Raw genomic sequence first — 20,367 nt, 5'->3', positions numbered from 1 at the left:
TTATTGATCATCGTCCTACTGAGTGTGTGTGTGTGTGTGTGTGTGTGTGTGTGAAGACAGGACTCTGGGCCAGGGGCTAATGCGCAAGATGGCCGCCGCGCGCAATCCACCTCTACGGCTACTCGCAAGATAGCCGCCACGTGCAATCCACCTCTAGGGCTACTCGCAAGATGGCCGTCACCTCCAATCCACCTCTGGCTACGCATTACGACCTCTGACACGTTCAGACAATAGGATGTCGTCATCTTATGGAATACTGTCGAAAGAGGCTACTAAAAGGGGTACCTGACTTGAGAGAACATGGGTTAGCGAACTAAGGGTCTTTAGCTGAGTCTAGGCATGATGTATGCCAAGGTAATGGCCCCAGTCTTATTTTTCTGTAGCTACCTCTGCAGACTTACACGAAGGGAAGGTTCTAATTTCTAACCATGTAACCACTTGTTTTCTAAAATGTAAACCTTCTTTTGGCTAATGTAAAATTTCATAAAGACTTCAATTTTAAATCGGGGATAGAGAGTGTGTTACCCTCTCGAGTTCTCCTTCAATTTATCTTGGTGACTACGATTTTGTAACAGTTTCTCTTTCCTGTAAAGCATTAAATTATCCTTAATTCAAGTCATCTCAGTAGCTTGGGTTTAGCCTCTGCATCATCGGACCGCGAGCCCAATTAGGGTTTTATACTTAATTTTCTAGGAGCGCAAGTTGATGCCTCCATACATTTTGGTCCGGGCCAGTAATTTATCCTGTTCTTTTCCACGAAGGCCGAGTAGGTTAGGTAATAGATACCACTGTGTAAAAACTGTTAATTGTAGGTTAGGACTAGAGAGATCGGAAATTGTAAGATTTTTGTGATGTTGCCTTGAGTAGGCTGTAAGAATTTGGGAGCCAGTCTCCTTTGTGGATTCGGAGAGTTTGTAAAATCTTTCTGGTTTTGTGGGATACTATTAGTGCCTTTGGAAGGCCGTAAGATTGTTACAGTTGGAGCAAAGTGCTCTGGAAATTGGTTTAATTAAACGCTACATAGGCGTCATTGTAACCTTGTGAATTTGGGGCTTAAAGCCTGAAACTGTTAAATTCCCTATTCTTGGGTTTTCCAATTCTTGTATCAAGATTGTTATTGTACCTGACCTTTCTTGTGTTAAGTTTGAAATTTGAAAAGAAATATAACCTATTCTAAAGTTTTAAGTTAATCTTTGCTATAGTAGATAGACCTATTCCCACCAGCACCTCCTTTCACCTCTCTGCGGTCCACAAAAACACAGTAACAGTAAGGATGAAATGATGATGAAGACTACCCATATACCCAGCCCCCAAGACAGCAAAATTAACCAATGATGGTTAAAATTTCCAACCCTGCCAGGAATCGAACCGGCACCCCAGTGACCAAAGGCCAACACATTAACCATTTAGCCATGGAGCCGGACTTAAGACTGTTTAAGTGTGAAAAATAGAACACATTCCTAAATTTGTCACGATAAATAAAACATCTTATCTTATCCTATCCAATTAAATTTTAATAGACACCACCAATATTGTCTACCAATTCTCAGATTTTACTTATTTCTCTTTAAATTTGTTTCAAGCAATTAAGAATTTGTTAACATACCTTTACTACTTTTTCTGTGGTATATGGCTCCGGTGTTGTCGTAGTTTTAGGAGATTTTGTAGTCGAGATGCCCACCGAATGAGAGCTGTTGTCTCCCGAGTGGTCAGCAACTTTAACTATATCCGAAATAACTCCAGTCCAATAGGTACCAAAATTTTGGACTACAGTAGCACTGAAACATTAATTCACACATAACAAATTGAAAGAAAAAAAAAAAAAAACATAAGGCACAGACAATAAATTTCATAAGACAATAAGGCACATGGTTCCCCAGCAGATCGTGGCACGTGTCAGATTTATAAAAATACCTACACATATAAAATGAAACCAGAAAATTGCCTGTGGCATCTAATGATATAGTGTAAAAAGGGATCGGTTACCACAAGCGCATGCACAACCAAAAGAGAGGAGCACCATTATGAGTTTGTGCCTCGACTAATGGGCTTCTGATAAATTCACCTGAATACACCCCAGCGTCAGTGGGTAGGGCCTGACACATTCCACTATGGTAAGTCTAGTGTCAGGCTGGTTTTATAAAGTGAATGCCTGAAATGCCTTAGACCTTTAATATTCATATGCTCTATTGCCATGAAAAATGAATTCCCTCATCGGGAACTTAAGACTTACAAATTACTATCCTCATGATTTATCCATATTGAAAGTTATTATAGCAAGAAAATAACAAAGGTATTTTATTGGTCCACCTATTCAATACTATCCACTGTTATGTGGTTGCATCTACATTCAGCTACAGAGTTTTATGATACATGTTTCACCCCTTCTAAAGGTCACTTCAGCCTTTAATCAATCTTAAAATGTTGAACTTTAATGTTAAATAAAATTGTGGAACAAGAAGCTAGACATTTAGCATTGTAAAACATTGAGAATCGAGCTCGACAGCTGCAGTCACTTAAGTGCGGCCCGTATCCAGTATTCGGGAGATAGTGGGTTCGAACCCCACTGTCGGCAGCCCTGAAGATGGTTTTCTGTGGTTTCCCATTTTCACACCAGACAAATGCTAGGGCTGTACCCTAATTAAGGCCACAGCCGCTTCCTCCCCAGTCCTAGCCCTTTCCTGCCCCATCGTTGCCATAAGACCTATTTGTGTCGGTGCAATGTAAAGCCAAAAGCAAAAAACATTGAGAACTTAAAACTAGTGTACAAAGTCATTTAAAAAATATAGACAACATTAATTTAAAAATGCGATAACACAGTAGATTAAAAACAATCTCAACGTCAGTCAACAACCATGCATCTGAAACTAAAACTAGATCTTCATCTATCTAGAATGTGTGGAAACATGTATAATCTCTAATATATAACATCAAGATAGTCAAAAAAAAAATCTTGCCCAGAGTTGAAGTTCCTGTAATCCATTTGAATGAGGATGGTTACATTTGTACAAGAATAATTTGCATGAGAGATGAAGTAAGCAGTTGATACTGTTGTAAAAATATAACGGGTAAGGATGTAAGATTAACGTGTAAGTACTAGTTCTATTTTGGTCAAAAGAGAATCCTTTAGCTCTCACAGGGGTTTAAGTTTTTCTTTTCCATTTTATTCCACAGAACTGATAGTCCACTCAACTATAAGTACGGTATTCTCTACAGAGAACATGATATCCAGTGCGACTACATTGCTCCCCAGTTCACCTTTATATTTTCAGCAGTTCTAGCTAACTCATTTTTTCTTAACTGTCTCCATTGCATACTGTACCCGATGCATTTACTGGACGTATTAAAAATGGCGCCTACGGAAGGTAGAGGCCAGCCTAGGCAAAGAAATGTGTAATAGGGTATCGATATTGATATATGCTAGAAGGCCATGACTAACTTAAACCTACCACTATGAAGGCGGTGTACAATGGTGTAGAATCGATAGAATTGTTTTTTAAAAAATAAGAAGGATCAAACAGATTATTATAAAAACTGACTTAAAAAATTGACGTGGTGAGGACAAGATATCCTGAACATCGTTCTCAAAAATAAGCAAGATTTGCAATATCTAACGTGAAATTTTAAGCTGAGAGGATGGAAATAGTGAACGAAACGAAGAGATAAACGTTGAAATACCGTAAAGTGGGAATAAAATCCAGAAGCTTTGAAAAGTCCGTCCAAATACTTAGACACAAAGTCATTTGGAAACAAGAAGTTGATTGAGACGTGAGAACTCGAGGTTGAGCTATATATTTAGTGGAAATAATAGCAAGAACAGCCTAAATAAAGAAGCAATCACTATAAAAAATATATATATATTACGCAGAACCATGATGAATTCATATTTTCCAGAATCGACGCATATTGTCTACTGTGTTCCTGAACAGATGATGGCTTGCTAAATCGGCATAGACCAACCTGGAGGGAGATGTCATCCTGGCTGTTAAAACCACCCGACCCGTGTGGAGGAGGTCACTCTACCTGAGATACCAGTGGTGGAGATCCTGCCCAATTCCCAATCCAAGGCCTACGACCAGACCGAAGAGCAACTAAGGCCCGAGATATTGAATGGCGAGCTAAGTAATAGTATTAAGTAGTATAATTTCTTATGTAGAGTATTACCAGTATATGCAATAGATCTGAATAGCCTAAGCGTGAGATAATTACGTGTGCTGTGAATATAAGAAAGTGCAGTGTGAAATATTTTAGACGATATCTCGTGACAGAATGGTAACGTGTTTACTACATTATTTTATCCAAGGATGAAGGAATACGATTTAAAAATGTGACATAATGTAACAGCTGTTTTCAAAGAATCCCGGTTAGTTAGAAAGATCCATGAGTGATATAATACCAGTCAAACCCAGTTATGTCACAGAGGGATGCATGTTTGAATTGGTTAAGTTAAATTACCATACTCTTTGCTGTGTGAATATATTGAAAGAATAGACACTGAATTTGGGGTTATATGTTGGATTGTATGACAAAATGCGTTTTGAGGAACGAATTCTGCGCTATTGAAGAGATACGTATCGTTGTGTTTAATTAATATTGGAGGTTAAACGCGGTAATTATAGATGTTAAATGAATTAAATATGGGTTGAATTGAAGGTTAATAATGAGATAATGGAAGTGTATATGGTATTTTAAATGATATATTGCGCAGATTAACAGGGAGTAAAACGTATATGATTTATATAATATGCGATGTAGGAGCACATGTAAAGCGACTACGGAATATAAGTATGCCCCAGGAAGGAACTATAGCAAGGTATGGACAATAAAATTACGCATATTTTAATGAAGTGTGAAAGTGGTTTGACAATAATAACAACCAGTGATGGGTAAATGAATACATGATTGTATCATATTCTGAATGAATGGTAATTGCGTGGAAGATCAAACTTGTATACAACTAGTATGATAATGTAGTGTTGAAATATCTTTGTGTAGGCATTTGCACATCTATATATGAAAAATGCTTATTGGCTATGTGTATATTGAACTGGAATACGTTACATAAGAAATTATCTAGCTAGAGTAGGGAAATTATTTGAGATTTTCGTAGGATATCATCGATGTTTTGTTAATCTGAAATATTATTAGAGCGAATATTTAGTTAGGAGCCGTAATTTAAGTGGCAATCGGACCGAGAAACTTAGTGCGTCATTCAATATTTCATTTTCTTCACTATAGTCTGCACCAACGAACTCAGATAATTTTCAATGTAACTTAGGTCACTGATATTTGTATTCAGGACACTTTATTCAAATTCAGTTCATTTCCGCGATAACTTGAACAATGTTATGGTTGTATTTTTTGATGAGGTTGTATAATTAACACCGTGAGTGATGGAATAACTTATTGGTATACCAAATTTTGACCATGGTCTGAAGACTGTGATGTAATATACTTAAGTGACCAGATGTAAATTTTAATAGGAAGATGAAACAAAGCAACAATTCATTTCAGGAATACGCGACCCAAAATGTTAAGATATGTAAACTTAGTTTAGGAGTAAGGCAGCGCTGACCTAGAATATTTGATTCAGTAATTAAAATATTTATTTATTAGGTTGATAATTGGAAGATTATGAGCAATATTTGACATTAACCATTTCTTTCGCGAATCTTGATAGTTTAATAAATGTGTTTCTTGATTAATTTTTATATAATGGAATGAGTTTTCATTTATAATGGTAGTCAGTAGTTGTACTTAGTGAGTAAGGTTCTCGTTATGCGAATATGTTTTTTTTTTTTTTGAAAGGTTGACTGAAGTTTACGTTCACAAAATCTACTACTGAGCGTTGAATTACGTAATTCTGAACCGCGTATGATACCGTTACTTTCTCTTTGAACACACGTTAAACCAAAACATAGAAAAATTAACCATTTTTCTGGAGGCATGAATACCCTGAGATATATAACTGACTAGTTGGGAAATACTGTGGTTACCCTGACCCGTAGGGTGCAGTACTTTACATTCTTTCCAGTTATATTTTTACAACAGTATGAACTGCGTACTTCATAACTCATGCAAATTATTCTTGTACAAATGTAACCATCTTCATTCAAATGGATTATACGAACTTTAACTCTGGGCAGATTTTTTTTGTGACAATCTTGATGTTATATATTCGAGATTATACATGTTTCCATACATTCTAGAAAGATGAAGTTGCATCCGGGAGATAGTAGGTTCGAATCCCACTATCGGCAGCCCTGAAAATGGTTTTCCGTGGTTTCCCATTTTCACACCAGGCAAATGCTGGGGCTGTACCTTAATTAAGGCCACGGCCGCTTCCTTCCAACTCCTAAGCCTTTCCTATCCCATCGTCGCCATAAGACCTATCTGTGTCGGTGCGACGTAAAGCCCCTTAAAAAAAAAAAAATGAAGATCTAGTTTTAGTTTCAGATGCATGGTTTTAGACTAACATTGAGATTGTTTTAAATCTACTATGTTATCAAATTTTAAAATTAATGTTGTCTATATTTTTTAAATGACTTTGTACACTAGTTTTAAGTTCTCAATGTTTTACAATACTAAGTGTCTAGCTTCTGGTTTCACAATTTTATTTAACATTTAAGTTCAACATTTTAAGATGGACTAAAGGCTGAAGATTCCCTTTAGAAGGGGCAAAACATGTACCGTAAAACTCTATAGCTGAATGTAGATGTAACCTCGTAACGGTGGATAATATTGAATAGGTGGACCAATAAAATACCTTTGTTATTTTCTTGATAACTTAAGACTTTCCAGAAAGCAATTCCTGAACAAATGTATATGCAGTAAAACTTGCTCAAAGCAGAATGTCAAGGGACCACAATATATATATTTGGGGCTTTTTTTTTTTTTAATTAGACAAGTTTCCGCATTACACCAAACATTGTTTCTTTTGCCTTAAAATACAAATTACCACCACCAACTAAACAAAACATGATACAATATACAGTAATTTTAAATATTATTTAGTGATTACCTGTATCTGCCTATGCATGGCGCTCGGCTATCCACACTGATGTACATAGTACTGTAGTATACTGATTTGTTAATTATTATTACTGTGCTTCGTTATTACATACAGCATGTCCTGAACAAATGTATATACAGTAAAACTTGCTCATTTTGGCACTATGACAACACTATATTACACCATTTCACAACACTAAATATACATTCCTTAAACCTATTTCCATCCCAGCACTATACAGTTATTCAAAACACAAAGCTTTCATGAACAGATCAACCAAAGAAACTTGTTTCCTCTTCTATCTAATCATGTCTTTCTGAATGCAGTCCTGAGCTGAGTACATTACTTCAAGAAGCGTGGAAGAGTTAGATGTAATGGCAAATTGCTCTATGGCACAAATACACTGTAGGACCTGTTTGTGGGTTTGAATCTTTGTTTTTATCTTCTTCTTGTTGCTCATCTCCTTCTTCCGTCTCCTCCTCCTTCTCGGCCTTTCTTCCTACTACAAAAGTTGAAACAGCTCGAAACGTACCACATAGTCGAGCATCTCTTCTTCTTACTCTCAAGTCCTCCCAGCCCAAAGTTTGCAACATTCTCGCAACACTACTCCTTTGATAGAGATGTTTATTCCCATAGGCCAGGCAGGCATCAATTTTTGGTAATGAGACAAAGTCTCTCATAGTGCATTGGCACTGCCGGTGGCTCCAAGTAGCCTTCGCAGTGGCCTCCACGGTATGCACTAGCCATGCGTCTTTGTGGCTGTCCTATTTACTAACTGATGAGCCAAACTTAGCACACTGGGGCGAAATGCTGGCAACCAGGAATGAGTTAGCTGGAAAATTTATATTGTCCAATAACGGACCATTTATAGTGGTATTACACTACTCCTTTGTCGGAAATCACCCAGAACAAACCGTGCTGCTTTCCTTTGAATTTTTTTCCAGTTCTTGGATGTAGTAGCTACACAGAAAGGAAAAGGTTATCATGGAGAGCTGCATCAAACCAGGCAATGGACTGATGTCCCAAACAACAAAACAGATTTGAATTAGAACTGTTCAACATAACAGCAATGCTCAACAAGAAATAGTGCATCAGTGTGGGTCTTTGTGTTAAACCTTTGAACACAGAAACTATGCAAGATTAAATTTCATTGAGAAAAGAAAACAGATCAGTGAAATAATATTTGTACTTACTTGAAGATAATGTCACCTTCATAATCTGAAGGAGCCTGCCATTCAAACTTCATTGATTTCTTCTGGTATGCATTTGTATGAGATACTGTGTTCTGCAAACAGATTGAACAGAAAACTGGGTAATAACAACAATAACAACAATAACACTAACAATAACAATAAAAAGCAGCAGGAATAGATGAAATTAGACCTGAAATGGTGAAGTATAGTGGGAAGGCAGGGATGAAATGGCTTCGTAGAGTAGTAAGACTAGCATGGAGTGTTGGTAAGGTACCTTCAGATTGGACAAAAAGAGTAATTGCACCTATCTATAAGCAAGGGAACAGGAAGTATTGCAACAACTATCGAGGTATCTCATTGATTAGTGTACCAGGCAAAGTATTCACAGGCATCTTGGAAGGGAGGGTGCAAACAGTGGTTGAGAGGAAGTTAGATGAAAAGCAGTGTGGTTTCAGACCACAGAAGGCTGTCAGGATCAGATTTTTTGTATGCGCCAGGTAACTGAAAAAGGCTACGACAGGAATAAACAGTTGTGTTTATGTTTTGTAGATCTAGAGAAAGCATATGACAGGTACTGAGGGAAAAGATGTTCACCATACTGGGGGACGATGGGATTAAGGGAAGATTATTAAAATAAATCAAAGGCATTTATGTTGACAATTGGGCTGCAGTAAGAATTGATGGTAGAATGAGTTCTTGGTCCAGGGTACTTACAGAGGTTAGACAAGGTTGTAATCTTCCACCTTTGTTGTTTGTAGTTTACATGGATCATCTGCTGAGGCAGGGAGGGATTCAGTTAGGTGGAAATGTAGTAAGCAGTCTGGCCTATGCTGACGACTTGGTCTTAATGGCAGATTGTGCCGAAAGCCTGCAGTCTAATATCTTGGAACTTGAAAACAGGTGCAATGAGTATGGTATGAAAATTAGGCTTTCAAAGACTAAATTGATATCAGTAGTTAAGAAATTCAACAGAATTGAATGTCAAACTGGTGATACTAAACAGGGACAGGTAGATAATTTCAATTTTTTTTTTTTTCTTTCTATTTGCTTTACGTCGCACCCACACAGATATGTCTTATGGCGACGATGGGACGGGAAAGGCCTAGGAAGTGGAACGAAGCGGCCGTGGCCTTAATTAAGGTACAGCCCCGGCATTTGCCTGGTGTGAAAATGGGAAACCACGGAAAACCATCTTCAGGGCTGGCGACAGTGGGGCTCGAACCCACGATCTCCCGATTACTGGATACTGGCCGCACTTAAGCGACTGCAGCTATCGAGCTCGGTAATTTCAAGTATTTAGAATGTGTGTTCTCCCAGGATGGTAATATAGTGAGACTGAATCAAGGTGCAGTAGAGCTAATGTAGTGAGCTTGCAGTTGCGATCAACAGTATTCTGTAAGAAGGAAGTCAGCTCCTGGACGAAACTATCTTTACATCAGTCTGTTTTCAGACCAACTTCGCTTTACGGGAGTGAAAGCTGGGTGGACTCAGGGACTCAGGATATCTTTTTCATAAGCTAGAAGTAATAGACATGAAAGTAGCGAGAATGACTGCTGAACAGTTGGGAACAATTGCAGGAGGGTACTCTGAATGAGGAGATAAAGGCTAAGTTAGGAATGAACTCCATGGATGAAGCTGTACGCATAAACTGGTTTCGGTGGTGGGGTCATATGAGGCAGATGGAGGAGGATAGGCTAGCTAGAAGAATAATGGACTCCATTATGGAGGGTAAGAGAAGTAGTGGGAGACCAAGACGATGATGGTTAGACTCAGTGTTTAAAGATTTAAAGATAAGAGGTATAGAACTAAATGAGGCCACAGCACTAGTTGCAAATAGAGGATTGTGGGGACATTTAGTAAATTCACAGAGATTTGCAGACTGAATGCCGAAAGGCATAACGGTTGATAATGATGATGTACATACTATGTATGTAGTAATAATAATAATAATAATAATAATAATAATAATAATAATAATAATAATAATAATAATAATAATAATAATAATAATAATAATAGAATGTGTAATATATTACATACATAGCACTATAATCTCCTTTACGTCTATATCCCTTATGGTGAATCATTATGAATGGAGTCTATTAATTATTTCCTATATCTTCCCATTAAACCCTCAGATAACTTTTGCCTCAAATGATCCCACCTCTGAAGCTGGCATGTATGTACAGCTTCATCCTTTGAGTTAATTCCTAATTTAGCCTTCACCTTGTAATTTCTACACCCCTCCTGCCATTGTCGCCACTTATTTTTACGAGTAGCCAAATCATTCATGCTACTTCCCTGTCCTTCACCTCCAGTTCATGCACGACTAATACAGACAATGAAAGCTTCCTAAAATGTGACTCGCAGTAAAATTAACCAATTGCATATGAAAGAACCATTACAGACAAACATTATGAAAACAGTCCTATGCTGACACGTGTAAGAAATAGGTTGATAGAATATTTATGTATTCTATCAAAATTCATGGCATTTGGACCTAAATGAGAAATATTTTAAGTCGCATGGCATTTCGTAACTTTTTTTAACATTTCACATGCAATGGCTGTAATGTGTATTTTCCCTTATGGTTTTCTGGGCAAAAGACCAGAAATGGATCAGACACCTCAGGGGTACTGTTTTGATGCATTCACAGGTAATAACTGTTCAATGTGTGATGGATTAGTGATATCAGATGCACTCAATGTACACTACATGTATCCTCTGTTTGGACCATTGTACTGCATTGAAATATTAAAACATGTTATGAAGTGCTAAGTGTTGAAAAATATCAATCAATCATTGCTGATTTCCATTTAGGGCTCCCATCCAGGTGGTAGATTCTCTATCAATTGTTTACTCAGTCTTTTCATAAATTATTTCAGGGAAGTTGGAAAGTTATGCAACATCTCCTGCGGTAAATTATTCCAGTCCGTAATTCCCCTTCCTATAAACTAATATTTACCAACAATTTGTCTCTGAAATTCCAAATTTATATCCATGTTATGATCTTCCCTACTTTAAAAACTCAATCCAAGCTTATTTGTCTACTAAAGTCATTCCACATCATCTCTCAACCAACATCTCGGGACATACTGCTTATGATATAGATGTTGATTCCCACAGGGAACCTGAAATATTTGTCCTGAATGAGTACATTTATAATACCAATATAGTTGGTCCGTTGTTTTACATTATAAATTTTCCAGCTTGGCAATACTGATAAGCCCAACTTAGCACACTGGGGCAAAACGCTGGCAACCAGGAATGAGTTAGCTGGAAAATTTATAATGTCCAATAATGGACCTACTATATTTGTGTTAACACACTGCTTAGTCAAGCAGCTCATCTGCTTACTCCCAAGTTTCCCAGCCCAACACTTGCAAAATCTTTGTAACACTGCTCTTTTTATAAGTAAAGAACAAGTTTAATAATGTTATTTGCTTTACATCCCACTAACTACTTTTATGGTTTTCGGAGACAACGAGGTGCCGGAATTTAGTCCTGCAGGAGTTCTTTTTACATGCCGGTAAATCTACCGACAGGAGGCTGACGTATTTGAGCACCTTCAAATACCAACGGACTGAGCCAGGATCAAACCTGCCAGTTGGGGTCAGAAGGCCAGCGCCTCAACCGTCTGAGCCACTCAGCCCGGCAACTGGATGTTTTATCCGTACTGTCATGTATTCAGAATAATACGTACACTACACTACACAAGTAAAATGGCAAAGGGATTTTTAGACCATTTCACAATTTAAGGGACCGGTTTCAACCCAACCAGGGATCATCCTCAGCCTTATAATTCTAAACATCGGTAAGTTATACAATGTATGTCCAAACATTAAATGCATACTGTAATGGATTTTAATGAGTGTACATTGTATACATTCTCTATAATAGTTCTTACAAATGCAATGGGTTACATTTTGCACTGCGAGCTGCATTTTCAGAAGGTTTCCTTGTAAGTCCACCCAACTTTCACTCCCTTACAGAAAAGTCAATGCAATTTCCTTTTTGGTCATTTGGTTCTTGAACCCTTCATAGTCTACGTGTGTTTTTTTCTGAACCAGAAAGTGCAGAATATCCAAGATCTATTCCACACTTTGACAGTAGTGAAGTCACCAACTGTACCTATATAGTTCTTGTTTTTGGATTACTAGCTTTTTTTTTTTTTTTTATTTATTTATTTATTTATTTATTTATTTATTCATTCATTCATTCATTCATTCATTCATTCATTCATTCATTCATTCATTCAATTTATTTGTTAACCACAAATCATACAGACTTTATGGATGGTCTAGTGAAAAAAAGGCAAGTCCCGTGTACATTAGATGCTTCACCAATCCAAAGATGTCGGATAAGTCACATCTCTTTAGAGATTACGGTTAACAAAGAAGGGGACACCAACATACCGTTAGCCAGTAGTGCTATCTCAAGAAACAAAGGTCATATTGAAACGAGTTGAGAATGACATATTACATGCATGTTTCTTAGCTCTTAGAAAAATAAGACCATACAGGTGTTGTCGTTCTAAAGATAAACAGCAAGAAAATTAAGGCAGACCCAATAGTAATTAATTAATCAAAGTATACAAAAATATGTATGTATGTATGTATGTATGTATGTATGTATGTATGTATGTATGTATGGTAATGACATTCAGACCACAACTAGTGTATCAGTGTTATGAAAGGTGCTTTCCATAGCACTAGTCGAGCTGCAATAGCACTTTCTCGCTCAGTGACAAAGCAATGGCAAACCAACTCATCCTGCCTAGTATGCCTCATTTAGGCACCACCATCGGTTTTTGCGGTTTCCCTATAACGCATAACCTTTGGTTATTTGAGGATCCAACCAGCCTTCAGGCTGATTACTTTACAAACAGGAAAAAATATATTTACAGATAGTAATAAAAAAATGAATTACCAAATTTTGCAACTACACGTTTCTTTCCCCTCCCACATTATGTGACAACCGTTTGAAAAGAAGCACAGCAGTCTTCTCGCCAAACACACTAGTTCTTTGATTTGACACACTTTGCCTGTAACTTTGCTATGAAGGTAGGCAAGGCAGATATGACATATTTACCTGGTTACCGTCTTGGCAATTGAGAGTCTGCGCCTCAGATGGAAACTCTGTGAAGGTCCCCAGTGGAGTGGTAGTTCCTGGGGCTCTTGCTTGCATCATGAAGCCATGGAAATTAACCCCTTCAGGTGAAGATGTAATCATCACTTGAAGTTTTTCTCCCTTTACAACCAAGACCTTTGAGACTTTCACTGCGTAGGGAGACAGAGAAGCCTTGGGTTTGCTGGCACCATGTTCTGGTTCTAGTGAGGTGCACGCCTTCTCTGGGGCACCATCAGAACGAGAGTCGCTGAAGGCCACCAAGAAGATCACAAGGATGCCAGTAGTCAAAAGGAGTCTCATTCTAAAAACACAAATGATCATGACGTTACAAGATTATTGTACTGTTAAAGAAAATATTGGGATAATACAATAACTCAGAATAAGTTCAGTTCTCGGGAAGTAATAAATTGGTTGAAATCTGTAACTTTCATGATATATCTAGATTTATTAAACTCTTCACTAAATGTGGTTTTAAAAAGTCTTATCAATAATTTGATTAAATTAAAAATATTGGTATCTATACATAGTAGTAATTACAGTATTTAATTCTGATCAGGTCCTGCAAGAATTGGTTAAATATTATTTATTTGTACCTTTGCATTTCTCTGAGTTGTTATTTTTCAAATATGTATTATGCAGACAGTTCCTTTTTTGGTATGTATATATTTTTGACTTAAACATTAGTGTTATTTGTAGTTCTTCGTATTTTAAGTTTCAGTCAGTTTCATAGTACCATATTAATAAGTAATAATATGCATATGGTTAAGTGTAAGAGAGAGCCGGGAGCCCTAACTTCACCACAGATAGGGTAATAACTGGCATGGCCAATGAGGTGTTGAGAGAAATCGGGCTTCAGCTAAATCCATCTAAATCAGTGGCTATAAATATTGTAAAGGGAAGGCTTTCTTACTCCTCTTTGGTAATTGAAGAGAGCATTTTTACTATTCAACACCTTGAACCAGACGAAAATATTCAATATTTGGAAGTCGGCTTTCATGACAAAATTGTGTTCAATCAGCAAAAAGTTATAAATGACCTAAAATGCAATCTCGACAATTTATCAAAGAGTCCTCTATTAAAAGCTCAGCAAAAGTTCTTGGTTGTAAATCAGCTCATATGGCCCACTCCTATATACACTCTGCAGAATGCTAAGACCACTAAAATTCTGCAGTCCTCCTTAATACATGTCGACAAGATTGTGAGAAGCACAATCAAAGAAAATCTTCAGTTACCTGCAGACACGCTAGACAGCTCTCTATACTCTGCAAAGAAACCTAAGGGGCTGTGGAAGGCAGAATGGGAGGCACCACATCAACATTTTAACATCTGTCACTTACTAGAGAAGGCTGGTAATGAGTATGTAACATCATTGCACAATCTGGTAGAAGAGAGGAAACTGTGCATTCAGAGACTTGACTTAAGAAATGCAGACAACACCCAACTCGTAGAACTTACCAAAAGTAAGTTAAGATAAATGCTAAGGAAAAAAGAAAAAGAGTATAGCAAATGGTGTGCGTTAAGAACTCACGGTAAGGGAGCCATCCTCTATCAGGAACACACACACCTGCTAACTGATGGATCATGGATCAATACCCTCAATGGACTCTCCAGATCAGAGAGAAAAGACGCGCTGAAACTGTAATACAACATGGTTCCTGTATGGGCACTCCCCTGGACGTAGCCAGGATGGAGTACACTGCAGATACTGTAGTGATCCTGAAACCCCAGCTCATATTCTTGGTTCATGTCCACAGGAGGACTTTCTTAGGATTGTTAGACACAACACAATAAGATCTAGAATTGCAGCAGCATTCTCCCAGAAAGGCAACGAGGTACATGAAGAGGTTATATGTGTTGCTGATGGTGGAAGCAACTGGAGAATAGACATAATCGCAACTGACCGAGAAAAAGATTTTGCATATATTCTGGACCCCCACCATCAGATACGAAAGTCAACTCAAGTCAGCCAGCAGAGGTAGACACAGAAGTGAGGTATCTATGAACCAACCATCAGTTACTTCAAAGAATCATACTTCATCTCTTGTAATAGGATTGTAAGACTTTTCATCAGAGCAAGAGGAACCATATCAAAATTCTTTGTTCAGTTTTTCAAAAGTGTGGGCATTCCCAAGAATCTGTACTGTGATTTAGCTGTCTTGGCCATTAAAGGCTCAGCCTAAATTTTTAGAAATCACCTCCATAGTACTGCATATGAGAAGGATTTACTCCAGAAATCTCCTCAGGGTTACACATGCATTCAATATTCAAGTGTTATGGTATACTTTGTCAGATTTAGGCAGCCTATCATTGTAGGAAGTACAAATAAATAAATCATCTATTGCATGTACTTTATATAGAGCTATTTTATGTATGTTACGTACTTCATGTATATGTAGTGCTGGTTTTGCTAAAAATGAAGATACTTGGACTTGTGTTAGCTGTGGCGAGAGCAATTTGAATAGCGGTAACAAACCTAGGCCTACAACGGTCAACGAATCGCTGGCGTCTCATTCCTTGGAGGATGGAGGTAATGATAATGTACTTGTAATTCTCTCTTTATTGCAACAGGATTTAAAAGCATTAAAAGCGGAGAATGAGATTTTAAAGGAGAAGGTACGTTTACTGGAATCAAAAGTACCGGTACCAGTAAACACTCAGAACACAGGTGGCTCCATGAATTCTAGCGCATGGTGTCAAGTTGCTTCAGATTCTAGGAGGAAAAGTGTACAGTTAAATAAGGACAACTTTGTAATTGGCACCAAAAATAGATTTTCAGCCCTGAGGGAAGTAAGTGATACGCAAGGTATCCGAATAGGAAGCAAACTTATAGCGCAAAATCCGTTACGAGAAGCGGCAAAGTTAGGCCTAAAATCCCACACAGTGCACCGGCGAAAGTGTCGAACATTCTTATATTTGGTGATAGCCAGGCAAGGGGAATTGTGGAGAAAATGGTCAGTGAAGATATTGCAGCATCGGCAGTCATCTATCCTGGGGCCCCAATGAAGAAGGTATTGGAAAACACGGAGCAGGCGGCAAAAAATCTCGGAAGTTGCGATGCAGTAGTGATCATCGGCGGGACGAACGACGTAGCTCACAACGACACTAAGAATGTTATTTCTGAACTTAAATGTACACTAGGTAAGCTGACTCAACACTAACATCTTTGTAGTGAACGTGCCCCACAGGCATGATTTGATTCGAGACTCGTGTGTGAACATTGAAGTGGACAAAGTTAATACAGATATGGTTAAAATTTGTAAACATTTTCGTAATACACAGGTAATTGATAGCAGCAGTTTCGAGAGACACTGTTACACAAAGCATGGCCTTCATCTAAACAATTCAGGTAAACGAAAGATAGCAAATATTGTTCTAGATTTTATTAATCATAAGATATGTACTGTAAAAAAGGCAACTCCTTTGAGTTATAATACTGACCAGGAAAACTAGTAGAAAGAGCCAGCTGTACTTCAAGCTGGCTCAGCCAACTAGAAAATGAAACTCAGGAAAGTAAGGAATTTCAAGTTAGCCAATTGCAACAGTCAAGTTTTAGGGAGGAAGGGGGTCCGAGATTGCTCTTGGTAAACTGTCAGAGTGTAGTACATTGATACATTGGTACATTGATGGAATCTTATGAGACTGATGTGGTGATAGGAGTAGAATCGTGGTTGAGAGAAGGGGTGGGTAATAGAGAAGTATTTCCAGAAGGGTACACAGTCTATCGTAGAGACCGAGGAGATGAAAAGGGAGGGGGGGGTGTTTATTCTGGTGAAGGAAACTTATTGTTCACATGAATGGTTTACCGATGAAAGGGATGAAATATTAGGGATAAAATTAATTTGTCATAATATGAAGGAGGTGGGAATTATAGGAACATACAGGCCTGGAAGAGAGGAAAGAGACATGGAAATATTTGAGAAAATAGATTATACTCATAAAAACAATAATAATGATGTGGTAATAATAGGGGGAGGTCTAAACTTGCCTGAGGTTGAATGGAATGGAGCTGCAAGTGAAGCCCATGAACAGAAACTGGCAAATAAATTAATTTGGGAGGGAGGATTTACACAAGTAGTACAAGAACCGACTCGTCTCAATAACTTACTAGATGTATTCTTGGTTAAACCATGGGAAATTGTTGATAAAACTGAGGTAATTGAAGGAATAGGTGACCATAAGGCCGTAATAATGGATGTAGGACTGGTACCAAAAAGGCTTAATAAGAGGGTCACACAAGACAAGAAATTGTACAGAAAAACTAAAGTTTGTGAATTTGGGACTTACCTTAAATCACAATTCAGTTGTTGGATAAGTGAAGGGAGTAATGTGGAAACACTTTGGGCTAAATTCAAAGGAATCGTTTGGGAAGGAGAGAAGAGATTTGTACCTGTTAAGAAGGGTAAAGTAAACTCGTGTCCTCATCCCAAGGTGGTGCAGCTCTTTTCAGGCACACCCCCATTGGAGGTGAGCTGCGTGTACCATTTGAACCACATACCAGCCCTCCTGCCATTCTTAAATTTCTGGCAGTACCGGGAATCGAACCCGGGCCTCCGAGGACGGCAGCTAATAACACTAACCGTTACGCTACGGAGGCGGACTGTTAAGAAGGGTAAAATGAAAAATCAAAGAAGGTAGGGAGAGTTGAGAAAGTAGAAAATAGCTAATAAGGGAACTGAATAGAGTGAAAAAGGAAGCAAAAGAGAATTATATGAATGGCATTCTTCAAGAGCGTAACGACCACAAAGGGAAATGGAAAAAGCTGTATTCATATATCAGGAATCACAAAGGAAAAGGAATCCAAATTCCTACAATGGTGGGAGATACTGAGGAAGCAAACCTCTTTAGTGGGGAATTCAGAGATTCAGTAGATGATTGTCAGGAGTTGGAAACAAACAGAAGATACAGAGGGAGAGACACAGAGGGAAACAAGAAGCTTCTCATTCACAAATGAAGATATTTGCAGAGAAATCCAACTGCTTCAGCAAGGAAAAGCAGCAGGAAGTGATCAAATTACTGGGGAGGTGATAAAGACAATGGGGTGGTACATAGTGCCTTATTTAAAATTTCTCTTTGACTATGTCATAAATAATAGTGTAATACCAAAGGAATGGAAGGAATCTATAATAATACCAATTTATAAAGGAAAGGGTGATAAAAGGAAACCAGAGAACTACAGACCAATCAGCCTGACCAGTATAGTTTGTAAAATACTGGAGAGTTTAATATCAAAGTACATCAGAGGGATATGTGATGATAAAAATTGGTTCATGAGGAGCCAGTATGGATTTAGAAAGAAATTTTCTTGTGAGGCACAACTGGTGGGATTTCAGCAGGACATATCAGATCAATTGGATTCAGGAGGCCAGTTAGATTGCATAGCCACATATCTTTCCAAAGCCTTTGATAGAGTGGAACATGGAATATTATTAAAGAAATTGGAGGGAATAGGATTGGACGTAAGGGTTACACGTTGGGTAAAAACATTTCTAAATTCAAGGGTTCAGAAAGTCAAAGTAGGAAATAATGTATCTCAGGAAGAGAAAGTTTGGAAGAGAATTGCACAGGGTAGTATAATCGGTCCGTTACTTTTCTTAATATACGTAAATGATTTAGGGAACAATATAACATCCAAAATAAGATTGTATGCAGATGACATAATTGTTTATAAGGAAATAAATACCACTGAGGATTGTTCAGAATTACAAAGGGACCTTGAGAGTATCCAACAATGGGTTGAAGAGAATAACATGAAGGTTAATGGAGGCAAATCAACTGTTACAACATTTACAAACAGGAGTTTTAAAACTGAATTTGAATATACTTTGGGTGGGGTAGTTATCCCAAAAGATGGCAAGTGCAAATACTTAGGTGTAAGATTTGAAAGTAATTTGCATTGGAAGGGTCATGTGGATGACATTGTTGGGAAAGCATACAGATCGTTACATGTCATAATGAGGCTACTTAAAGGATGCAACAAAGAATTAAAAGAGAAAACTTACTTAAGTATGGTTTGTCCATTATTGGAATATGCAAACAGTGTTTGGGATCCCCACCAAGAATACCTAATAAAAGAAATAGATAGTGTGCAGAGGAAAGCAGCAAGATTTGTAACAGGGGATTTCAGGAGAAACAGTAGCGTATCAGAAATGTTAAAGGAACTAGGGTGGGAAACTTTAAGTAAGAGAAGGGAGAAAACTAGACTTATAGGATTATATAGGGCCTATACAGGAGAAGCATGGGGAGATATCCGTGAGAGGCTTCAGTTGGAAAATAATTATATCAGCAGGACTGACTACAAATATAAAATTAGAAGGAATTTTAGCCGAAGCGATTGGGGTAAATTTTCATTCAATGGGAAGGGTGTGAAGGAGTGGAACAGTTTACCAGGGGTAGTGTTTGATCCTTTTCCAAAATCTGTACAGATATTCAAAAAGAGAATAAACAGCAACAGAGAAAATAAATGAAATGTTAGAGGGCATTCGACCAGTGCAGGTTAATGTAAATAAAAAATGTGTGTGAATAAATGAATTCCATCCCCTGGTCTAAGGAGTTTGGACAGCCGAAGTAGGGGACTGCCTGTAGGGGTGAAGTACAGTGGGGACTTCGAGGGCCCTGGGACTGCTACGGTAGCTGTGAAGGCCCTTCAGGAACTCTGAAAAGTGGTGGTAAAAGGGGCTATGGTTAAGACGCTGCAGGTCGTTATGCTACTTAGGTTCCAGAATGGGTAAAGAAAAGAAAAAGTAAATAAATGCAATGTAAATTTTAATCTTATACCAGTTGTACAGTATCATTTGAAGTAAGTGCACATACTGTATAACAGTCGACTATATTTGTAAGTAGTACAGGAGATATTATAAGTAGAATTTTGTAAACAATTTAAATTTATTAAGGATGAGCTGTGTGTTTAATATAAAAAATTGTTAGCGTAAATTATATAATATTTTATTATAGGAACATTTTATTCTCTTGTTAATTTAATATTTAGTGCTTGACAATGTATTTTAGTGTACCATTTGCCACCGAGGTAGACAC

At 37.8% G+C, this 20,367-nt stretch overlaps 1 protein-coding gene across 4 annotated transcripts in view; it reads right to left on the bottom strand.

Moving 5' to 3' along the window:
• Positions 1-20,367, bottom strand: part of LOC136863862 (putative ferric-chelate reductase 1 homolog) — a 526,743-nt gene that overhangs the window by 72,941 nt on the left and 433,435 nt on the right. For all 4 annotated transcript variants that reach the window (XM_067140219.2, XM_067140217.2, XM_067140218.2 and 1 more), the window contains 3 exons: positions 13,297-13,636; positions 8,206-8,297; positions 1,607-1,778 (listed from right to left, as the gene is read on the bottom strand). In XM_067140219.2, the coding sequence (XP_066996320.1) occupies positions 1,607-1,778; positions 8,206-8,297; positions 13,297-13,635 (603 nt within the window). In that variant the 5' untranslated portion in view covers position 13,636. The remainder of the gene's footprint in view (positions 1-1,606; positions 1,779-8,205; positions 8,298-13,296; positions 13,637-20,367) is intronic.

This window comes from Anabrus simplex, chromosome 2 (genome assembly GCF_040414725.1).
Source record: "Anabrus simplex isolate iqAnaSimp1 chromosome 2, ASM4041472v1, whole genome shotgun sequence".
Lineage (NCBI taxonomy): Eukaryota > Metazoa > Arthropoda > Insecta > Orthoptera > Tettigoniidae > Anabrus > Anabrus simplex.
Note: the sequence above shows the minus strand (reverse complement) of the source record. Positions and strands in the feature narration are given on the sequence as shown.